The following is a 19,294-nucleotide window of genomic DNA, read 5'->3' on the forward strand; positions in this document are numbered from 1 at the left end:
AAAAAGTGAGCGAATCTTTTTTACTGAAACTTTAAGAATGTCTTTACTCAGAGGGGACACATGTTGATGTACAAAAGACATGAAAAACTGGATTTTGCATAATAGGTGACCTTTAAGGGGCGTTGATGGTCAGCTCCTAATATGCAGGCAGGGCAAACATTTAGGCCTGGTAGAAGGAACCAGAGAGGGAGTGGGATGAAAGAGGGGGGCAGACTGACCACCTGGGGCTAGAGCCTCCACCCGAGCCCCCTGCTAGACAGCCACCTCCCACCCTTCTCTTGCCTTTGTCCTTGATACACCTCCTCACCTCTGCAGCAGACAGAAAAAAGATGTGCAGTGACAGGCAGGGCTTGATCAGTCCCAGGTTTCTCTCCAAGCCAAGGTCTTGTCCCTCGGTATTTACCACCTATTTACATTCAGCTCGCATCATCGCTATGGGAACAGAAGAGCAGCTGAAGCTACGAGAGAAACGGGAAGCAGGAAAGAGCTGAGGTCTTACTGGCGCATGAAAAATGAAGGAGTGTGAGAAGAGGGGGAGGATTTATTGGGGGCAAATCCTGTGTAATAGCCCCTCCAGTAGACAGCAGGGGTAATGGGACGGCCACTCGGTCACTGACAAAACTCATTATTAATTAAAAGCTGCCGTTAAAATATGCTTCCCTCCTTCAATCTCTTTGTCCCTGGCTGTCCTCCCCTTATTCCTCCTTGTCATTTTCTCTCTCTTGATTTCACTTGCTTTCCCTCCTCTTTGTCTTTTTGCCCGCTCATTGTCCCCCTCTCGGACAGCAGGTGAAGCAGGATGAGGTCATTAATTATACACATAACCATTCCCTGGTCCCCTCACTAACACACACACACACACACACACACACACACACACACACACACACACACACACACACACACACACACACACACACACACACTCTCTCTCTCCTCCTTCCCCAGCTGGTCCCCTCCACAAGCCCTTGTGTCTCCGAAAAAGCTGTACTGGCGATGTCCAATAAAAATCTGTTTATTGGGGCCAAACGGCCAGCACACACACACAGGAGCAAAACAGCAGATCACTGCTCATTAGAGATGAAGGTCTCTGCTTATTGGCTCCATACATCAGACAGGACACAGCGAGGAGGAGGCCGATAGCCTCTGACAACAGCGAGTCTTAAGCAATATCAGGAGTTATCCCTTCACCAGTGCTGACCTTCTCAAGACTTACTGCTGTGGAGGTATTCTTCACAACAGCTAGGGGAAGAAGTACAGACAGCACTACAAACATTGGGCATAGAGGGCCTTCTCTACTTCAGGGAATGAAACTCAACTGGACTTCCAAGTTTTTAGGCTAATGATACAGCGAAGACTTGTGCTAGGCAAGGGGAATCCCATCACACAGTGCACTCTGGTGGTCGTAGAACGAAATGCAGCAACAGAGTCCGGTAAACATTGGTAGAGAGAGGTGGCTAAAATAACAAAAACAGCACATGAGAAGCAACTTAAATACATTCAAACACATTCACAAGACCTCGAAGAGGCCAAGACTTCTAATGAAGCAAAGTAATATCTGGTGAAATGTGCAATGATCTAGAAACAGTCTCGTTATGTGGCATATTGCAAAATCAGACAATTTGAACATTGATAACCCAGATAACAGCCCACATAGAGAAACAACACACAAGTTGAAACATACCACGGAATTGGATCAGTGCCTGTGGGAAAATATTGTCTGAACAACGACTACATTATGATTTACAGAGGTGTTTTTCTGTAGCAGTATTATATTCATTGCAATTACCCAACTGCACCCACTTTAAGGCTTGTAGGACAACCTTGTATGTGAGATTCATAGTGCACTGAATTAAAGGGGCGGTCCTCATAATGATCTACTATATATTTATGGACAATTAGTTATTTGTTTGAGCCATGCACGAGTTTCAACATGTAGCTTAATATATCCTACATGAGGGGAAAATCGTTTGTCGCTGGAAACTATTTCAAGGCCTGTGAGAGTTGATTTAAATATCATCGATACAAATATTCCCATTCCTAGAAACTCAACATGACTGATGCTATGGATGTAGAGTTTGATATCAGTATTTACTAAATGCCGTTGTTGCAGCTTTTATTGGTGTATGTTTTAAGTACTGTAGTGTTGTTAATGTGGTAATGTGTAACTCCATCATAAAAGGCCTAGGATCCAGTCATTTCCCACACGAAGAGAGGTCCAAATTGTCTGATAAATACACATGCATATTTAAAAACGTGAATGTCACACAACTTGCAACAGTGCATCTACAATCAAAGTATAGAGCAAAAAACAACAGCTGTTGGTGGAATAGCCAGACACATCGACATACAAACACCTCTGGACATGTATTAATGGCCTTAACCACAATGGCAGATGCTCACATCTGTTCACAATAAAAGAAACACACAAACACACAAACACACACACACACACACACACACACACACACACACACACACACACACACACACACACACACACACACACACACACACACACACACACACACACACACACACACACACACACACACACACACACAGGGGTGAGGTATAAATCTGACACACGTCACACTTAATTGTTCTAACAAGCAGTAATGAGAGCATCGAGGGTCAGCAAGACACTTAGGATGATGTAAGTATTCCTGAGAGGACAGATGAGCATCAATCTGGCAACCTTGATTTCATATTTGGGTTTAATTCAGCGTAATGGCAGCTGTCCTCACATGGGAGAAAGAGGGTAATAGGAAACCTGGCAACTACTGCAGTATGTTTGTAACTACAGAAACAGATTGATAATGAGAGGGACACTATCTGACAGGAAGGGTCATTGAAAACACAAAGTACTACACATTGGTGGGTAGGGTGAGATTGGAATGAACACGTGGTTTGATTTCCAACAACATTTTAAGTATGCTTAGCTAAATGTCTCCCAATATGGGGATCCAAATACAGCCACTCTCTGCAAGCAGTCCCCTAGTATGGGTCTAAAAGTGATATTTATTAAATGCATGTCTCACTGCGGATTTTCTCTCTAAGAAGCACCAATAGGATCACTGAAGCCAGATACGATTGGTAAACTGCCATTGGTGTCATGGACTGCCGCTTCAGAAAATCGAGTGCTGAAAATCGGCTCTAAAGAATTACCTCCCCCCTCCACGTCCAATCACCTTCAACCATCACTGTCCCTCATTCTATCAGAGTATTCATCCATCTATCCATCCTGCATGCATCCATCCATCCATCCATTCTGCCAGCAGCTCTCGACCTGCCATCCTCAGCCTTGCTGCTGACAGAAATACATCAATAAGGCTCACAGGTGGCATCATATGGGTGGGTCCATATGTCTCGAGCTGTGCATGGAGATGTTATAGAGCATGCAAATTAACCTGTGTCCATGCATGTGTTCGTGGGTATGCACTTTTGTGTGTGTGCATCAGTATGACTGCTAGGGTGTGTGCATTGTCTGTGTCTCCTTGAGCAGTCGTATATGTAAATCATGAATTATACTTTAGCGTGCTAGAGCATAAAAAGCACAAATGTAAAATCTTTGCGTGATCTGTGAACCCTAAACTGAAATGACTCAAGTATGAAAATGAGGCCATTCTACTGAACAAGATAAACAGGAAATATGAAGAATAAGAACGGTAAAATCTGAAACACATTGGTTTCTGTCACAAAATCGTCCACTGTAATCACTTTGTCCTTTACTATTGAACAACTGAACAGACAAGGACTAAACCTAAATGCTGCTTTTTATTGCGACTGAGAAAATTCCTTTTTGAAACAAATACTAGCAGCTTTTTTTCTGTGTTTTTTGTTGCTAACAACTCCCTCTGTTGGCCTGGGGAGGGTGATGACCTCTAATACACGTGAAATCACAAGTTGCCTCATGAACCCTAAACGGGTGCCCCAGCCAATAAAAGGCAGTTATTAATGCTAGTTACGAAAAATGATCTTTTATGGCTTCCTTACTGCTATTTTGCCAATTTCGCTCAAAGGCGCAGTAGCCAGAAACACCACAGCCAGGGATTGGACCAGAGTCCCTGTGGTGGGGGGGTGGGGGCTACTCTACCTAGCGCTCTAGGCTGCATTTGTATTTGTAATAGAGCCAGTATCCCTCAGTGCGTGTGAAAAGGTCCGGGGTTGGACGAGCGGAGTTGCTGCTGAAGAACATCTGCAATTATTAAATGCTGAGTTGTTTTATGGCGTGTTTTTTGTTTGATGGATGTACTTAGCACCTTTGGAAATTAGATTCCACAATACATGCTGTTATTTTGCCTCCATCATCTCTTCCCTCTTTGTTTTCTACTACAACACACCTTGCTCTCTCCCCTCAGGACAGTTTGACACTACTCCTGTTCTTGGTCAGCCAATCGTATTTCAGGAGTGCTGCTAGAGACTGCTGCCAGCTTCCTCTCTGCTCATGTAAAGAGGTCACAGTTCAGAGCCCATGGGACAAGGTCTACAGATGGAGGTTGGGTGGCTTGAAAGAGAGGAAAAAGCGAGCTAGAAACGGTGGCTCTCTGGTGGGGTTGAGGTGAAAATGGCTCAATAAAGAGTCGAGGAAATGCTTAAGTGTATGCGACTGGATGAGATAAAAGAATAATAGGGTGAGGGAGAAAATAAACCCCTGTTTCCTGTGTGCGTGGATGTACCTGTATATGCATAAAATGTTCTGCGCTATGTCGATCTACTGATAGGGTGATGTATGATACCTGTTCAATGCTGGGTGACCCTTTGTCGCAAGGGTGACACTACCAATCCTCTGCTCGTTCATGAAAGTTTGTGTGTGTGTGTGTGTGTGTGTGTGTGTGTGTGTGTGTGTGTGTGTGTGTGTGTGTGTGTGTGTGTGTGTGTGTGTGTGTAATTTAATTCCAATATAGGAAAGTGTAATTGTTATTCTGATTCTCCGAAGGCTAAAAGCAGGGGAAGCTCTCTCTTGGGACTATCCATTCTATGCAATTACACAGATAGAGTCAATATACATAATAGGACCGCTATAGGCTCTTTAATCTAAAGTGCATGTTCTTTTTAACACACAAACATTTAATTGAAGCATGGTGTAACAGTAATTTCCTCATTACGATATTGCTGTGTCTTCTAACTATCTTTTTGGACACTTGGCTAATTTTCCCTCCCATCTTTCAATTGCCTCTCTTGGAAATCATTTTGAAAAATGCCTGTAGACTGATAGCGGCCAACGAAGTGGAAAATCTGCACTCCGTGTTTCCATGACAACAACTAACATTAAGTGCATCACTTGTTTGCTTCTCTGGTTGCTCAATTGCGCTTTGATTGATCTCATCATTCGGGCCTCTTCAGGGGGACAAGAGTACATTTGACATGCTTGACACAGCAGGACAGGATCACAGGCGCACACACAGGATCACAGGCGCGCACACACACACACACACACACACACACACACACACACACACACACACACACACACACACACACACACACACACACACACACACACACACACACACACACACACACACACACAGACAAAATCAGTGAAGGTGTATAGCCGACAAGCAGAGCCACATCTCCAATAGGGGAAAGAGAGGAAAAGCTTCAAACGTTATTGTAGGAGGATCTCTCTTTCTACATGGCATCCCACTGATCCTGTGTTCCGTAGTAAAGCCTCTCTTTATCTGCCTCCCTCTGTGTCACGACTGCATAGATTTTTGTCCCAACAGAGATGTGAGTCTTATGTTCGGATTAATATTTTCCTTGTACTCTTTAAGCACACTGTATGGAAAGGGTCAGAAGCTAATCATCTTTTAAAGATAATTTGCTTTATATTATTACAGCATCTTAGCCACATGAGTCCTGCTTTAGAAACGTAACCTAATTTAAAAATGGACCCAATAATGAATGTACCTCTATTATATTTTACATAATATCATAGGACATTATATCTGAAAATGTACGTTTTCTTCCATAATGAGGACATTTGCAACATAAAAGACTTTGTTGCACTGTCCTTTACTGTGCATTAGGCTGAACTGACAGCTGGGAGACGGTGTGTGTGTGTGTGTGTGTGTGTGTGTGTGTGTGTGTGTGTGTGTGTGTGTGTGTGTGTGTGTGTGTGTGTGTGTGTGTGTGTGTGTGTGTGTGTGTGTGTGTGTGTTTGTCTGTGCCTCAAGTGGTTCCAGCCACCAGACATCCCCGCATTGCTGCTTTCTTTGGCCTTTAAATGTTGCCAGCCAACCTGCTGTGTAGCGAATACATGTGTGTGTGTGTGTGTGTGTGTGTGTGTGTGTGTGTGTGTGTGTGTGTGTGTGTGTGTGTGTGTGTGTGTGTGTGTGTGTCAGAGTTGGTTTGCCAAAGGCAGCCCCACCTTGTGCAGCAAATCAAAACCCAACCAGTACTGCCTTTCTCCCCTAATTATTTTCATCCGAGCAGCGAGGCGGCTGGCTTCAGGGATGCAGGTCTGGTCACTCGCCTTTTGGCTGCTTCGTCCTCTCCATGCCACCCTGACCTTAACCATCCTGACAGCCGCCTGCCCGCTAATGAACCAGGTTTATGGATGGAGGGGGAAAGAGAGAGCGAAGAGGGGCACAGGGGGGCAAAATAAACATGTGGTACTCAGGGCATGGGGATTTAAAGGGGGGGGAGGAAACGACTCTGACCGATGTCAAGAGTTTGTTAGAGTTTGCATGTGATACTGTAGAGGTTGTGTGTGTGTGTGTGTGTGTGTGTGTGTGTGTGTGTGTGTGTGTGTGTGTGTGTGTGTGTGTGTGTGTGTGTGTGTGTGTGTGTGTGTGTGTTTGTGTTCGTGTGTGTGAAACAACCATTCCTTAATGGAATAAATACGTGTTTGTGGAAAGAGTGTTCATGTACATCCAAGCCCTTGGCCATTTCAGTAATGGCTCCATCTGTCATGGGCAGCTGGACACACACATGCATGTTCACACTTTTGACCTGACGAGAACAGAGAATAGAAACGAGAGAGGCAGCGACAGTGTGCGTCAAACGAGAGAAGTGCGAGAGCAGAGGAGTCTCTCTGATTAGACTGATGGAGCATTGACAGGGTTAATCTCTTGATAACTACTTCCTATTGATCCACTAACAAGCGAGAGGAGTAGAGACACACATACACTAACTGATGTGTGTAGATGTACCACACACATGCACACACGACACGGCTCCTCCAGAGGAATATTTCAATGAAGCTAGAGCTCCTTGTTCTACTGACCTATATGCATATACAGTATTACATACTGGGGATACCAACAGGAAACTTGATCTTCCACTTTCAGATATGTGAGAGTGTCTTTGGGTTTATATATGCCTTTCTGAATCTGTACTTTCTCTCATCTTTGCCTCAGAAAGATACGAAGTGGAAAGTGTGAAAAGATCTGAGAAGAGATGTGGAAATCTTGTGCAGAAATGTGAATTGGTAATGTACTGACTAACAAACTATAACATCCCATCAAAAAGACTGACATAAAGAGAGGCTATACGATAAAGAGAGTACGCCTGAAGTTCATGGAAGCTGAAGATAACAAATTGGGAACTTCTTTCAGATTCCCTTAGGATTACTTTGCTGACTATGCTCTGCATCCTCGGTGTATTGTGCTGACCTGCTTTTCCGTTGTTTGTAACTACACAAAGGCAACACAGACACATAGCTCACTGATTCCTATTTTATTTCATGTTCCTGCTTCACTGCCCATTACTGTCATCCTAAGGAAAAACACAGCGAGTGGTATAGAGAGAGCAAGGGGAACATAGACAACGTGCTGGAGTGAGGTAGGAGAAAGGCAGCTAAAAGAGGAGATATGAATACAACTCTTGTAGTGCTTGAGATAGCCCACACAGCCATCTCAGCACAACATTTCCCATTTTAGTGAGCAGCGGATTAGGAGTAGTGCAGCTTTTACAGGCTATTGCTATTCCCTGTCTGTTATCTTGGGGCTGAGGTCATCTTTTGTGTATCCTTGAAGCAAGATTTAGAAGCATACTGTCCTTCAAAGACAAGAAAGAACAGATTTTTTTATTTCATTTTTTCTATTGCCACCACTTTTGTATGAAATAAACTTTGAAGCAATTTTTTCTCAGATGTACCGAAGATCGCTGTTGTTCTAGAATCTAGGTGGATCCACTGAGAAACACCCCGTCTTATCGCTGTGTTTCTACATTGATACGCTCCTTAGTTCGAATTTCTGCTGCTTTTTAAGTAAACTGAAAGATAGGATGAAAAATGTCTGCAGATCAATTACATTTCTTTAACTCGATTTCTCCTTTACCACCTGAGGATGAGAAAAGGCACATTGAAGGTAGATTATGCAGTGTAAACTTTGATAAACTCCTGCACTGGTTAATTATCCTGTGATGCATTCACATTAATCTACTAAGTGATGCCAAAACTGACATCCACGCATCGACTGAGGGGCGTATGAAGCTCAATGTGGCTGATGAAGATACATGCAAAAGTCATTTAGTCATTAGAAGTGATTCCCACAGCTCTTGGGCAAATCTGGCCTGGGTGGCAGACACATAGATATAGCAGGCTTTGAAGCCAAGTCTATCTCCAAAAAGGCCGCTAACACTCCTCTTTGGATTAGATCATGGGCCGATCTGCAAATACCAATTACGGTGCCCGTGTTAACTGCCAAAGACGTGGCGAGGGGCCGACAGACCGGCAGACAGAGGGACAGGTGGGCGGACAAACAGGACGGAGAAGCGAGAAAGAGACAAACACACTCTTGGCTTTGATGCAAAAGGAAATGTGGCTCATCTTTCACAAGGGAAAAGAGCGCCAAAGCAATGAGGAGAAGAAGGGCACGTTGTAAAGGAGGGAGGAGAGGTGTGGGTACTCGTGTGTGACAACACCATCAGGTCATATGGTGACTTTACCCTTTCAGCACTCACTCCTCCAGGCTTCAATACATGGATTTGAGATAACCCTATACTTAAGGATATGCTCCAAACATCTATAAAAATATATGGGAATGTGCCCATCTATAGCTGGTGGAGGATGCATCAAGGTTTTATTTTTGGTTGTTAAGGTCTGTACTAGTAGTGATAAAATAAGGGGGGGGGAAGGGACGGTTGAATGAATAAGAGTCAGGTTGCTCAATCATCTCTGTTCTCTTGGGGAGGAACAGGCAGAAGGTGAGGCAGGCATTAGAGTGGAGGATAAGGAATAGCCAAAGAATATAAATGAAGGGAGGAAAGCTGATTCAGAGTCTTTCACAGTGGATCTGGATATAGTGGTAGCTGTAGGAAAAGGTAAAAGAAAATCACCTTCCTCTCCTTCCAAAAATGCAATCATGCCTTTATAAATATTCATAACTTTATCACAGCTTCAATGTCACAGTGCTCCTCCCTCTCTCACAAATCACACACATTTACTCTCACTTTATTATCTCACACATACAATCCCAGCTGGAACAAACAGGTTTATATCTCAAATCAATGTGGGGGGGAGACACCTCTCAGGGTCCATTACTGTCCACAGTTGTTCTGAAAGTCACATGCAGTCACAGGGATACAGAAAATAACCAAGTGTGTTATGACACACACACACACACACACACACACACACACACACACACACACACACACACACACACACACACACACACACACACACACACACACACACACACACACACAATTCTTCCTTCATTAGCCTTTTCTGTATGGCACAGACACAGACATTCACTGTCAGACAGATGCTCGCACAGTGAGACACCGACCTAAAAGCTCCCATGTTAGACACAGCCGCAAATGTCGAACACAGAAGGGCATGTATAACAAGAACAATAGTGAATCGCCACTTTCAGGATTTACCCAATTCACTGTACAAACTGAGCCCAGTTCCTCCCTATCCTAAATCAAAAGGACAGTGGTTTGTACTGAAGGGAGATAGGCACCATTCTGAAACACTGAGTCATTCTTTCAGAGCAACCCCTTCTTAATCTGTGCACGGACACACACATACATACACATTTTGCAAAATCAAACTGCTTTTCAACTGTTCTGCAATAATTAAACATCTTCACATACTAGCTGGGATCTCATGTGTCTCACACTGCTTCCCTTCATTCTGCCGATCGCCCCTAGCAACGCCAGCAGCTCAGAAACTTCTCAGCTCCAGTTTTAGTATCAGCACGGCGGCAGGGACTGATTCATTTCAGTCACGCCGTCTCCCTATATGCCACTCTGGTGATGGATTCCTGTGGAGGAAACAGTAGTTGGGATGCTCTGTAATCCCCTTGGTAACCTACCCTCGTCCTCATTGGAGACAGCAGTCCCTCCATGGCTGATTGTGTTGGTTCTGGTGGGCTCTGGTCCCCTCAGTTGTGTCAGTGTATTATCCCAGTCCGCAAATAGATCCTGTTAGAAACGCTGTCTCATCCTCAGAGCGAACATCTCCTCTAACAACGCGGCTCCCTCCCCAGCCAGAGAGCCCGGCGCACTGACAGGCACACAGAGAGAGAGCCTGTGTGTGTGTGTGTGTGTGTGTGTGTGTGTGTGTGTGTGTGTGTGTGTGTGTGTGTGTGTGTGTGTGTGTGTGTGTGTGTGTGTGTGTGTGTCAGTGACACCCACACAGGCACACACAGTGATGAGCAGGAGGTGACACGGCACTGCCAAAGTCCTGGTGCGTTCCCTCCTTTCGCCGACCTGTCAGTTGGTGTGTGATGTCGCCCTATGAAGCTGTGTGGTGTGAATGTGCAATGTCCATGGAAGGTCTCTCCCTCCTTGGCTTCTCATTACTCCCTTTCTCCCTGTCTGTCCCCTCCTCTCTCACTCTCCCTCACTGCCTCCAGCTACATGTGTTCCCTTCAATGTGGCAAATGATTGCAGGTCCTTTTTTTCAAGCTACAGCTCTCCTGCTAGTGTTCTCTCTCCACTCCTCTCTCTCTCCTTCTCTCTCTCGTCTGTCCCTCCTCACCCTCTCAGCTTCCCGTAATGCTTATTTTTCCGTCCTCCTTCTCACTGTCAACTCCTTGTTCCCGCCCAAGCCCCGAGCCGGGGGTCCGGCAAAATGTACATTTACTGTGTGTGAAAGAGACCAGAAAGAGAGGCAGAGAAAGAGAGGAGAGGGCACTCTTGGGGCCACTATTGTCCTTCCAGACAATAGTGGCTCTTAATCTCCTAGCAACCTGATCACCCTCTATTCTCTTAATAGACAAGGCATGAGTCACCCTCTCTCTCTCTCTCTGTCTCTCTCTCTCTCTCTCTCTCTCTCTCACACACACACACACACAAACCTTTTCCCTCCCTTACACACATGCCCACGCTGCACCAATACCTAGATTCAAAACATGTAACAGGTCATCTGGCATATTGTCGATTGATACATCAGCTGTTTGACGCCTAGTTATTCTTGTCCATCACGTCTTGTTTCAAGTAATGGAGCTGACATTAATAACAAACTGCAAAATGAAGTGCGATGGCCGAGTGAAACTTTATGAGTTTGTGTGTGTGTGTGCCGGGTATTGATGTTAAGTATGTGTTAATGTTTTTCACTTTTCTTTTTATGGTAAAAATACCACTGACAAATCATCACCTCTGCTCCAGGCTGCATCTTGCCGTTGCCATAGCAACAATGTCAGCCAAGTTGGGAGCATGGAGAAGCAGTGAGACCATTAAAACTGAAATAAATAAAATGGGTGCATTCCTGTTGGATCTAATGATGGAGGGGGAAGATGCGGGGGGGTACAGGTGACAGCCCCCTGCCTGCAGCGAGCCTCACTGGACTGCCTGACACCAAGTGAAGTGCTCTCTCTGCCTTCCTCTCTCAATTATTTTTAGCCTCGTTTCTCTGTATTGACCTATATAAGACAAAAAAAGCATTGACCAAATGAACCACAACATACATTGCTGTTCAGGATCCCTAATCAGATTATAAGCGAGGGTTGGGCAACACTTCACATACAATATTTAGATATGAGACTACATATTGTTATAGATCATGGGTATCGTCATATGGCATTAGTGTTTCCCTGGTAAAGGCTGCATTTTTGCAAATATTAGATCCAAGGTTTAAAAGTCAACCATGACGATATCACTAATATTGAGATATTTGGTCAACCAGTCCTGCTTTAAGCACAGTATGACCCAACCTTTCTCTGGCTTGTTCCACATAACCACTATTGTAAGGTCTCTCTGTAACAATGATGACCTTCAGATTTTAAATTAACCAATTTACATTCAGTCCTCGGATAACATCTGCTTCTTTTTTGCAAAAAGACACAAAAATGGGTCTGGTGATGACTTGGTGTTAAAGTGTGTGTGTTAACATAAAATTGAATGCCCACAGCTGGTGGTCAATAATCGGCTGATTGATCGGTGCTGACAAGCTGGAAACGCATGGCGACTGTAACGCCATCACATAACCATTGCAGCGATAAAAAAGCAGATGGACTGGAATCGGCTGTCGCATAAAAGCATTGATCGGCCTGGCCTGGACGACTCAGACATCTCAGCTTGACATCCAGTGGACCAGATCAATAACATTCAACCTGCAGGTGGCACGGCCACTGTGGACCTATGAGTGTGTGCTAAGGCAGTGTCAAGATGATCAATGTAGAAATAGAGGTACCACTTTACAATAAGACTACCCTTATAAAGGATTCATAAAGGGTTTATAATTAGGTTATTAATTAGGTTGTAAACACTTTATCAATCATTAAGAACCATTTATAAACCATCTCTAACATAGTTTCCATACATGAACACAGGCTCTCTATTTGGCAAGATGACTAAGCCTTATATTGGCTACTTAGCGAGCATCAACTCAGTGAACAACAGATACCAAGGAAGACGAAGTAAGCTAGGTAGCCAATATAAGACTTAGCAGTACAGATACATATGGGCTCACTATTTGGCAAGCAACCGGTCACAGTTGCCCTGTTTATTTCATGTCTTATAAAAGCTTATTAATGATTTATAAAGTGTTCACAACCTAATTAATCAATTAATTACAAACTATTCGTAAACCCTTTATAAGGGTAGTCTTATTGTAAAGTGGTACCGAAATGGAATAACAGTGTCCTGAAAAATAAACAGTATTATTTTATAAACCATTTTTTCCTGATGCCCCCAATCATGGGTAGTTGCCATTTTGATTTTAGTTGAACAGCATGATCACAAAGTTTGAACAATGAATGAATTGTATTAACAGAAACACTGTTCAGGATCGGAGAAGATGAAATGGGATAATGCAATCATTGAGATAATTAAACATCTAATCAAAATGAACTCCCGTGAAGAGGATTTCTAGTCATGTATTTCATTTGTAAAGCATATTTAAACAGGAGATTTCCCACAGGAGAACATTCCATGATGGTCCACTTCACATCATACAATGTACCACTTCACACGCAAAATCACCATCAGACCATATGATTGTATCTCAGCACATGCTCACACACACACACACACACACACACACACACACACACACACACACACACACACACACACACACACACACACACACACACACACACACACACATACACAAACACACTATATCAACCCCTAACTCTCTCCTTATTGATGACGTTAAAATTGGATAAGTGCCACAGAGGTCTCTATAAGGAGGGAATTGGGAAGAGCTCAAATCTTGTTATTCAGCTGACCCCTGACCTCAGAGCAGTGATAGACCCAAGGTAGACTCCTAAACGTAGCTTTATAAATAACCCCCCAGCACCTTTAACCCTTAATTCCCAGGATGCCTTTTTTTTTCATATTTTGCCAAACAATGCTAGATTTAATACATTTCCTCTTTTGGTTATTTTCTTTTTTTCAAATGTTGGATGAATATATATTGCTACTTTAGCTTTGCTCTTTATGTATTTATGGGAAAGATCATGTTTTAAGGCAGAACAGTATTTTTGCCAGGGTAGAAATATTGTTTTAGGATGGAACAAGGTTTCCCCCCCCCACCAGGTTGTATGAGAATGTGTCTGGTAGGCCACAGTGACATACAGCCCCATATATCCCCATCACACATTACTGCTGACAGTGAATGTTAACCTGTCAGCGAATCCCAAATGCACACACACCAAACCCGCCAAACACACCTCGTCCCTGCCCCCATTTCTTCCCAGCCACCATTAAACCGGTACATAGCCATACATAAAAGGAGAGAATGGGTGGATGGGATATAGGGGGTGATAACCATTACAATCACAGGACAATACTGCACAGTGCGGTGCACACTGACTGCACTATACGGCACACTGCCCTTACACCCATTCCCACCCTCCCTGTCCCCCCATCCCCCTTCTCTCTTTCCCCTCTCCTCATCCTCACTGCCGTCCCTGTCAACTCAGCTGGACCCCAAAATGAATCCCTTGTGAGTTTTCCCATCACGCAGATGTTGTAATTTTCTTTTGTTGTAATGCCTTGTGGTTCCAATTCCCTTTCACTGTTTTGAGTTGTATATTGTGCAGTACTTAATTATTGCTGCAAACTTTACAGTACAGTATTTACGACAGCCTTTGCACTGAGCAAATATCCAAGAGCCACATAGCTGACAAATGTAAAAAAAACGGAGTGTAATTTTCTCTGGCTGTTTGTGTTTCTACTGAGAGCGGCAATTACACTGCAACATGCAGACGTCCAATGGGCAGAGGTAATTAGCCGATACTGACAAATTGTTACTTCACGGGAAAACAAAGGAATTAATTGCAATGATACACAATTAAACTACATCACGGTAAGAAACGGAGCATTAGAGGTTCAATTCTTTCTTTCAGAGTCACTCCCAACTTCACGCTTCAACCCTCTGCCATTGTGGCCATTCCAAAACTCTGCCATTAACGTAGCCAGACACCATTTGTGTAGTTTGTTTATTTGCTTTGGATATTGGATTTCAATAGTGGAATTTCAGAATACTTACCTGCTCCACCAACCCAGGTGACCAAATTAACAAAAGCAGGATGGGCAGAGCACAACAGAGAGAACGAGACAGGAGGTGGGGAAGCGAAAGAAAAAGACTGAAGTCATTTTCATCGTTATTCACCGTGTGTGCCCAGGAGTCTGGCTGGTAACAGAGGGACCCGTAAGTCAATGTGCAACCCTGTCACAGCATTACAGCTAAATCAATGCCACTAGAGAGCGAACTGCTGCCGACTCTCATACGCCGCACTGAGACTTCCTCTCTACGCAGACCAATAGCATCGACTCGGGAGGGAGTTAGACAAGACGTGTGCCTGTTAACCATCACTGTCAATACTGTGGGTGGTCTGATGGAAAACAAGACAGACTGGACCCTTACAGGTTTGGGCGAAGATTTCACTCGCCAGCATCTATCAAGGTTGTATGTTCCTGGTCAAAATGTACTTATTGTAAGTCGCTTTGGATAAAAGCGTCAGCTAAATGCAATGTAATGTAATGTAATGTAATGTTGTTGTAGAAATTGTTTTTGCAATGAAATTTATTTTATTTTTTGTCATAATCAACACTTTCTTCTTTGAATGCAATTTTTTATTTCAGCTGCCAGATTAAGTTGTTTACTGTGGCAAGAGAGCAGTTGGCTGAATCAATATTGGCAGATCTATGTGTATGTATCTGTGGGATTACAGTAGTAAGCCAAGAAAAGTGTTAATTACTCTCTAAATCAATTAGCCACATTATCATCATTAAATATTAAAAATCCTGGTTCCTGGTGGAGTCTTAAGGTAAACGGCTGTACAGTAGATGGGTTAATCCAGCAATTACTCCAGAAGTGTTGGGCCGTGATATTAAAAAAACTCACACACATACTAAACATCCGAGACCTGAGAGAGGTTTGTCCCTGCTCCAAGAGCTTTCAACAAAATGTTAACGCCATTGGTTACTGCTGTTTGGTGTCGGACTCACGGCCAAGGCTGAGATTTACTATGATATATTGGAGTGTGAAACTACTTCGGCCCATTCCCAGAGCCAGGGGTCCTGACCATGTTTGAGAGAGTGGGGCTGATTGTTGCCAGAGGGAATTTGTCTGACATCCAATCTAGAGTTCATTAAACAGCAATCCCAGGAAACATGCTGCACGTGCACATTGATACGGCCATGCACATACGTACACACTGGCAAAAATGCCCTCCACCAAAATGCAGAGATATACATTTGTTATGTGTGGCTGCTCTCATTGGCCTGCAGTGCTGGAGGTAGTTAAAGGCAGAGAGGAGAGCCCCTCTTCTCTCACACCTCACCACAGCTCAGAGGGAGAAACATCTTATCTCACCACTGCAGAGAGACAGAGAATTAGAGGGTGAGAAAGATGGATGGTAGAGGGTAATGTGAGCAGGGTTTTGCAGGGGAAGGACATAAGGGATTGAGAGAGAGAGTGGGCAAGAGAGAATAGCAGCGACAGAGAAAGAGAGCGAGAGAATACTTAATCGATCTCATTTCCATAGCTTCTTTCCACCAAAGAAGAGGCGTTTTGTGTTCGGACTGATTAAAAAATCTTTTTTTTTCTTCAGATTCCACCAAAAATGGCCATCAAACTGACTACAATTACACTTCTCCCACAATAACCCATCTGAAAGCAGCCAGGAACAGCAGAGCGCAGCACTAACATGAGACCACTCTCTGCCCACTGCATACAGTCTGTGTACATTGATGGAGTTTCCCCCCCGTTTCAAAGCACATTTGTGTTTGAAGGAACGGCGAATTGGTTTTATTCATCGTGAGCCACGGCGTAAGCGTGCCCGATGCTATGAAGTCACTCCAGAATGGTCTCCTAGCAACTGTTGTCAGGGGCAACCTGCATTCTCTGCAGACAGCACAGCGAGCCAGAGAGAGAGGGCGAGAGAGGGAGAGACACACATAGAGAGTGACAGCGTGGTCGAGAGGTGACCGCGGTTGAATTACAGTTTGCGATGTCTTCATGGCGACACAATCTTTATATCCCTTATACAGTCATCTTCTACCTTCACGGGTCATTGCTCATATGATGGTTCATGAGAAGCTTAATGCACATGGAGCCCTGGCTTTGCATGTTTAGCGTACTGATGTTGTTTGCAGGCTACGACAGAAATCTGATCGTTTTCTATATTTCTAGTATATACTGATATCCAAATATCCAGATCATGGTCAGACACTCACTTTTGCATTTACCAGACATTAGCCAACCACATTCACACACTGCCCTCTACTGATGAACCTCCAACAGAACATGCAGGTTTTCCTCAGTTCAAATTAAATATGACAGAGTGTATGAGGCTATTCATTAAACCTGCATCACAGTGGATAACTAACAATAAGCATATTGTTCGCAAAATGGGATATTTTGCTAAAAAGACATGCATGGCAAAAGCAATAAGAGGACAAGATAATGGAAATACTGAGTTCAATCTGCTATTTCCATAATAATAGCATCTGGATTCCCCTTACTGGAATATTAATACAGAAAAACAGATTTTTATTTATCACATTCATCTCTTTGCTGTCGTGTATCTTTGATCTGACTATAATTGAATCCTTGTCCAAGAGTCCGTAGCACTAACATGAATCCATTAGCATGCCATTCAGATAAAGAAGCTGAATAAAAGACAAAGCTGATGGTAAATGTTATTAACTGGTTTGTGCTGATAACATTGGGGTATGGAGAGGAATGTGAATGATCTCACAACCAGTACTGCTTAAATAAATGTCCTTCTAGTTAGACCACAGCCAGCCCTTTGATATTTAAAGGGATTGAGCCTGTGGAGATGTACAGAAATCAAACATAAGAATAGATTAAGTTTATTGTATTGGAATTACCCTTCATACATAATCTAGAAGATGCTGCTCATATGAACAAATGTGATGTTTTGTTGTTAAGATGAAATTGGGCTTTATTATATTTCCATTTAATAGCAACTGTTCATATTTAAAAGCAACAGAAGGGATGGTAGCAAAGGTTTGTCATTATAATGTGAGTTTTTTAGAACTTGAAACAACATAAATAAGGTTGAAAAGATGTTATCAACCAAAGCAAAATGCAACTTATTGAAAGGGAAACAACATTTGTGAACTAATGAAGCCATCCATGAAAAAATGTGACTTACTGCTCCGCTGAAGGGATACAAAATCGTCATCGCTCCACACATATCTGATGTAACCGTCCTCACATTTATACATGAAATCAACAGAAATGTTCAACCAGTTGTATACGTTGTCATTTCACCTTTTGATGGTTGACTCGCAATCTTTAACTGTAATTACGCAATGCCCTATTTATGCTGGTGAAGTTAAATCCTAATAAAAACCATCTTAATAATTGGATAAGAAAAGTGGTTGGAAAAAAGCATAAATTCACATTTTCTTTTGCAGATGTTCTCTTCATTTGGTTTAAATATCCGGGAAGATTGGATGGAAACCTGGCTTATGAGAAGCAATTCCTAGCAGCAGCAGTCCAATAGAAGCTGGAGAAAGCAACCTTTTCATTTATGATGTTTAAAGGTTGCAGCTCTGGACCGGCTCGAAGACGATTTGATGAAAGCAGAAGGGTGATATTCTCTCTGTCATTAGCTCCTGCTTAGATGACCTTATGTGCAAGGAACTCCTGAGGGCTGCTGCTCAGTGGTGAGAGCTATGCGACTGTGGCACATTGGGCAGCTACCTCTGGAAATGGTGCCCTAAAAATGCTTGCATGTGTAATAGAAACATATTATACTCACTTACTTAAATAATATTATAGTGTGATTCTTATTTGCTAATGTTTATCTATATTTACTACTTCTCACACTTCTTAGCTAAGCTTGGGAACATTCCTTATTAAGAAGATTTGTTGCAATGTTGTTAGTTACACTCTTTGTGCACCAACAGTATGACCTTCAACTCAGGTGAACTGAAAACATCCTGATATGTCCTCCCTACCTCCCAGAATGCTCCTTTCATTATCGCTCTCTGTGTTTGAATATGCAACCCAAACTCTATCCTTCGTCTTTCACTCTGCATTCTGTATGCTCTCTGTATGACTGACTGAACTTTCTTGCAAGAAATAAAATACGACAAAGACAGCTGAATGGTTTAATTCTCTATCCACATTTGATACATCCTTCATATTAGTTGTTGTCTTTCATCTTTGGAACATCTCCAGACTCCGCTCATCTCTGTCCCAACCCAGCACTGAAATCCTGATCCACTCATTGATGACTGCTATGCACTTCTGACTGGCCTTCCCATCAAGCTCCTCAATAGACTGCAAATAATCCAGAACTCTGCTGCCCGGATCATCCCAACTCATCTGACCACATCACCCCCACTCTCTCAGCTACCTGGCTTCCTTACGCTACAGAGTTGGTTTGCCAAAGGCAGCCCCACC

At 43.3% G+C, this 19,294-nt stretch overlaps 1 protein-coding gene across 2 annotated transcripts in view; it reads right to left on the bottom strand.

Annotated features, from left to right (window-relative positions):
* The window catches only part of frmd4a (FERM domain containing 4A), a 123,982-nt gene that overhangs the window by 71,564 nt on the left and 33,124 nt on the right, over window positions 1–19,294 (bottom strand). Inside the window, exon 1 of one of the 2 annotated variants that reach the window (XM_010794065.1) lies at window positions 10,272–10,493. The exons of the other annotated variant lie outside the window; for it this stretch is intronic. Within the exon in view, the coding sequence (XP_010792367.1) occupies window positions 10,272–10,304 (33 nt within the window). The 5' untranslated portion in view covers window positions 10,305–10,493. Of the gene's footprint in view, window positions 1–10,271; window positions 10,494–19,294 lie in introns of those variants that run through there. 2 annotated transcript variants of the gene reach the window in all.

This window comes from Notothenia coriiceps, unplaced genomic scaffold, assembly GCF_000735185.1.
Source record: "Notothenia coriiceps isolate Sejong01 unplaced genomic scaffold, NC01 NC01_scaffold00037244, whole genome shotgun sequence".
Lineage (NCBI taxonomy): Eukaryota > Metazoa > Chordata > Actinopteri > Perciformes > Nototheniidae > Notothenia > Notothenia coriiceps.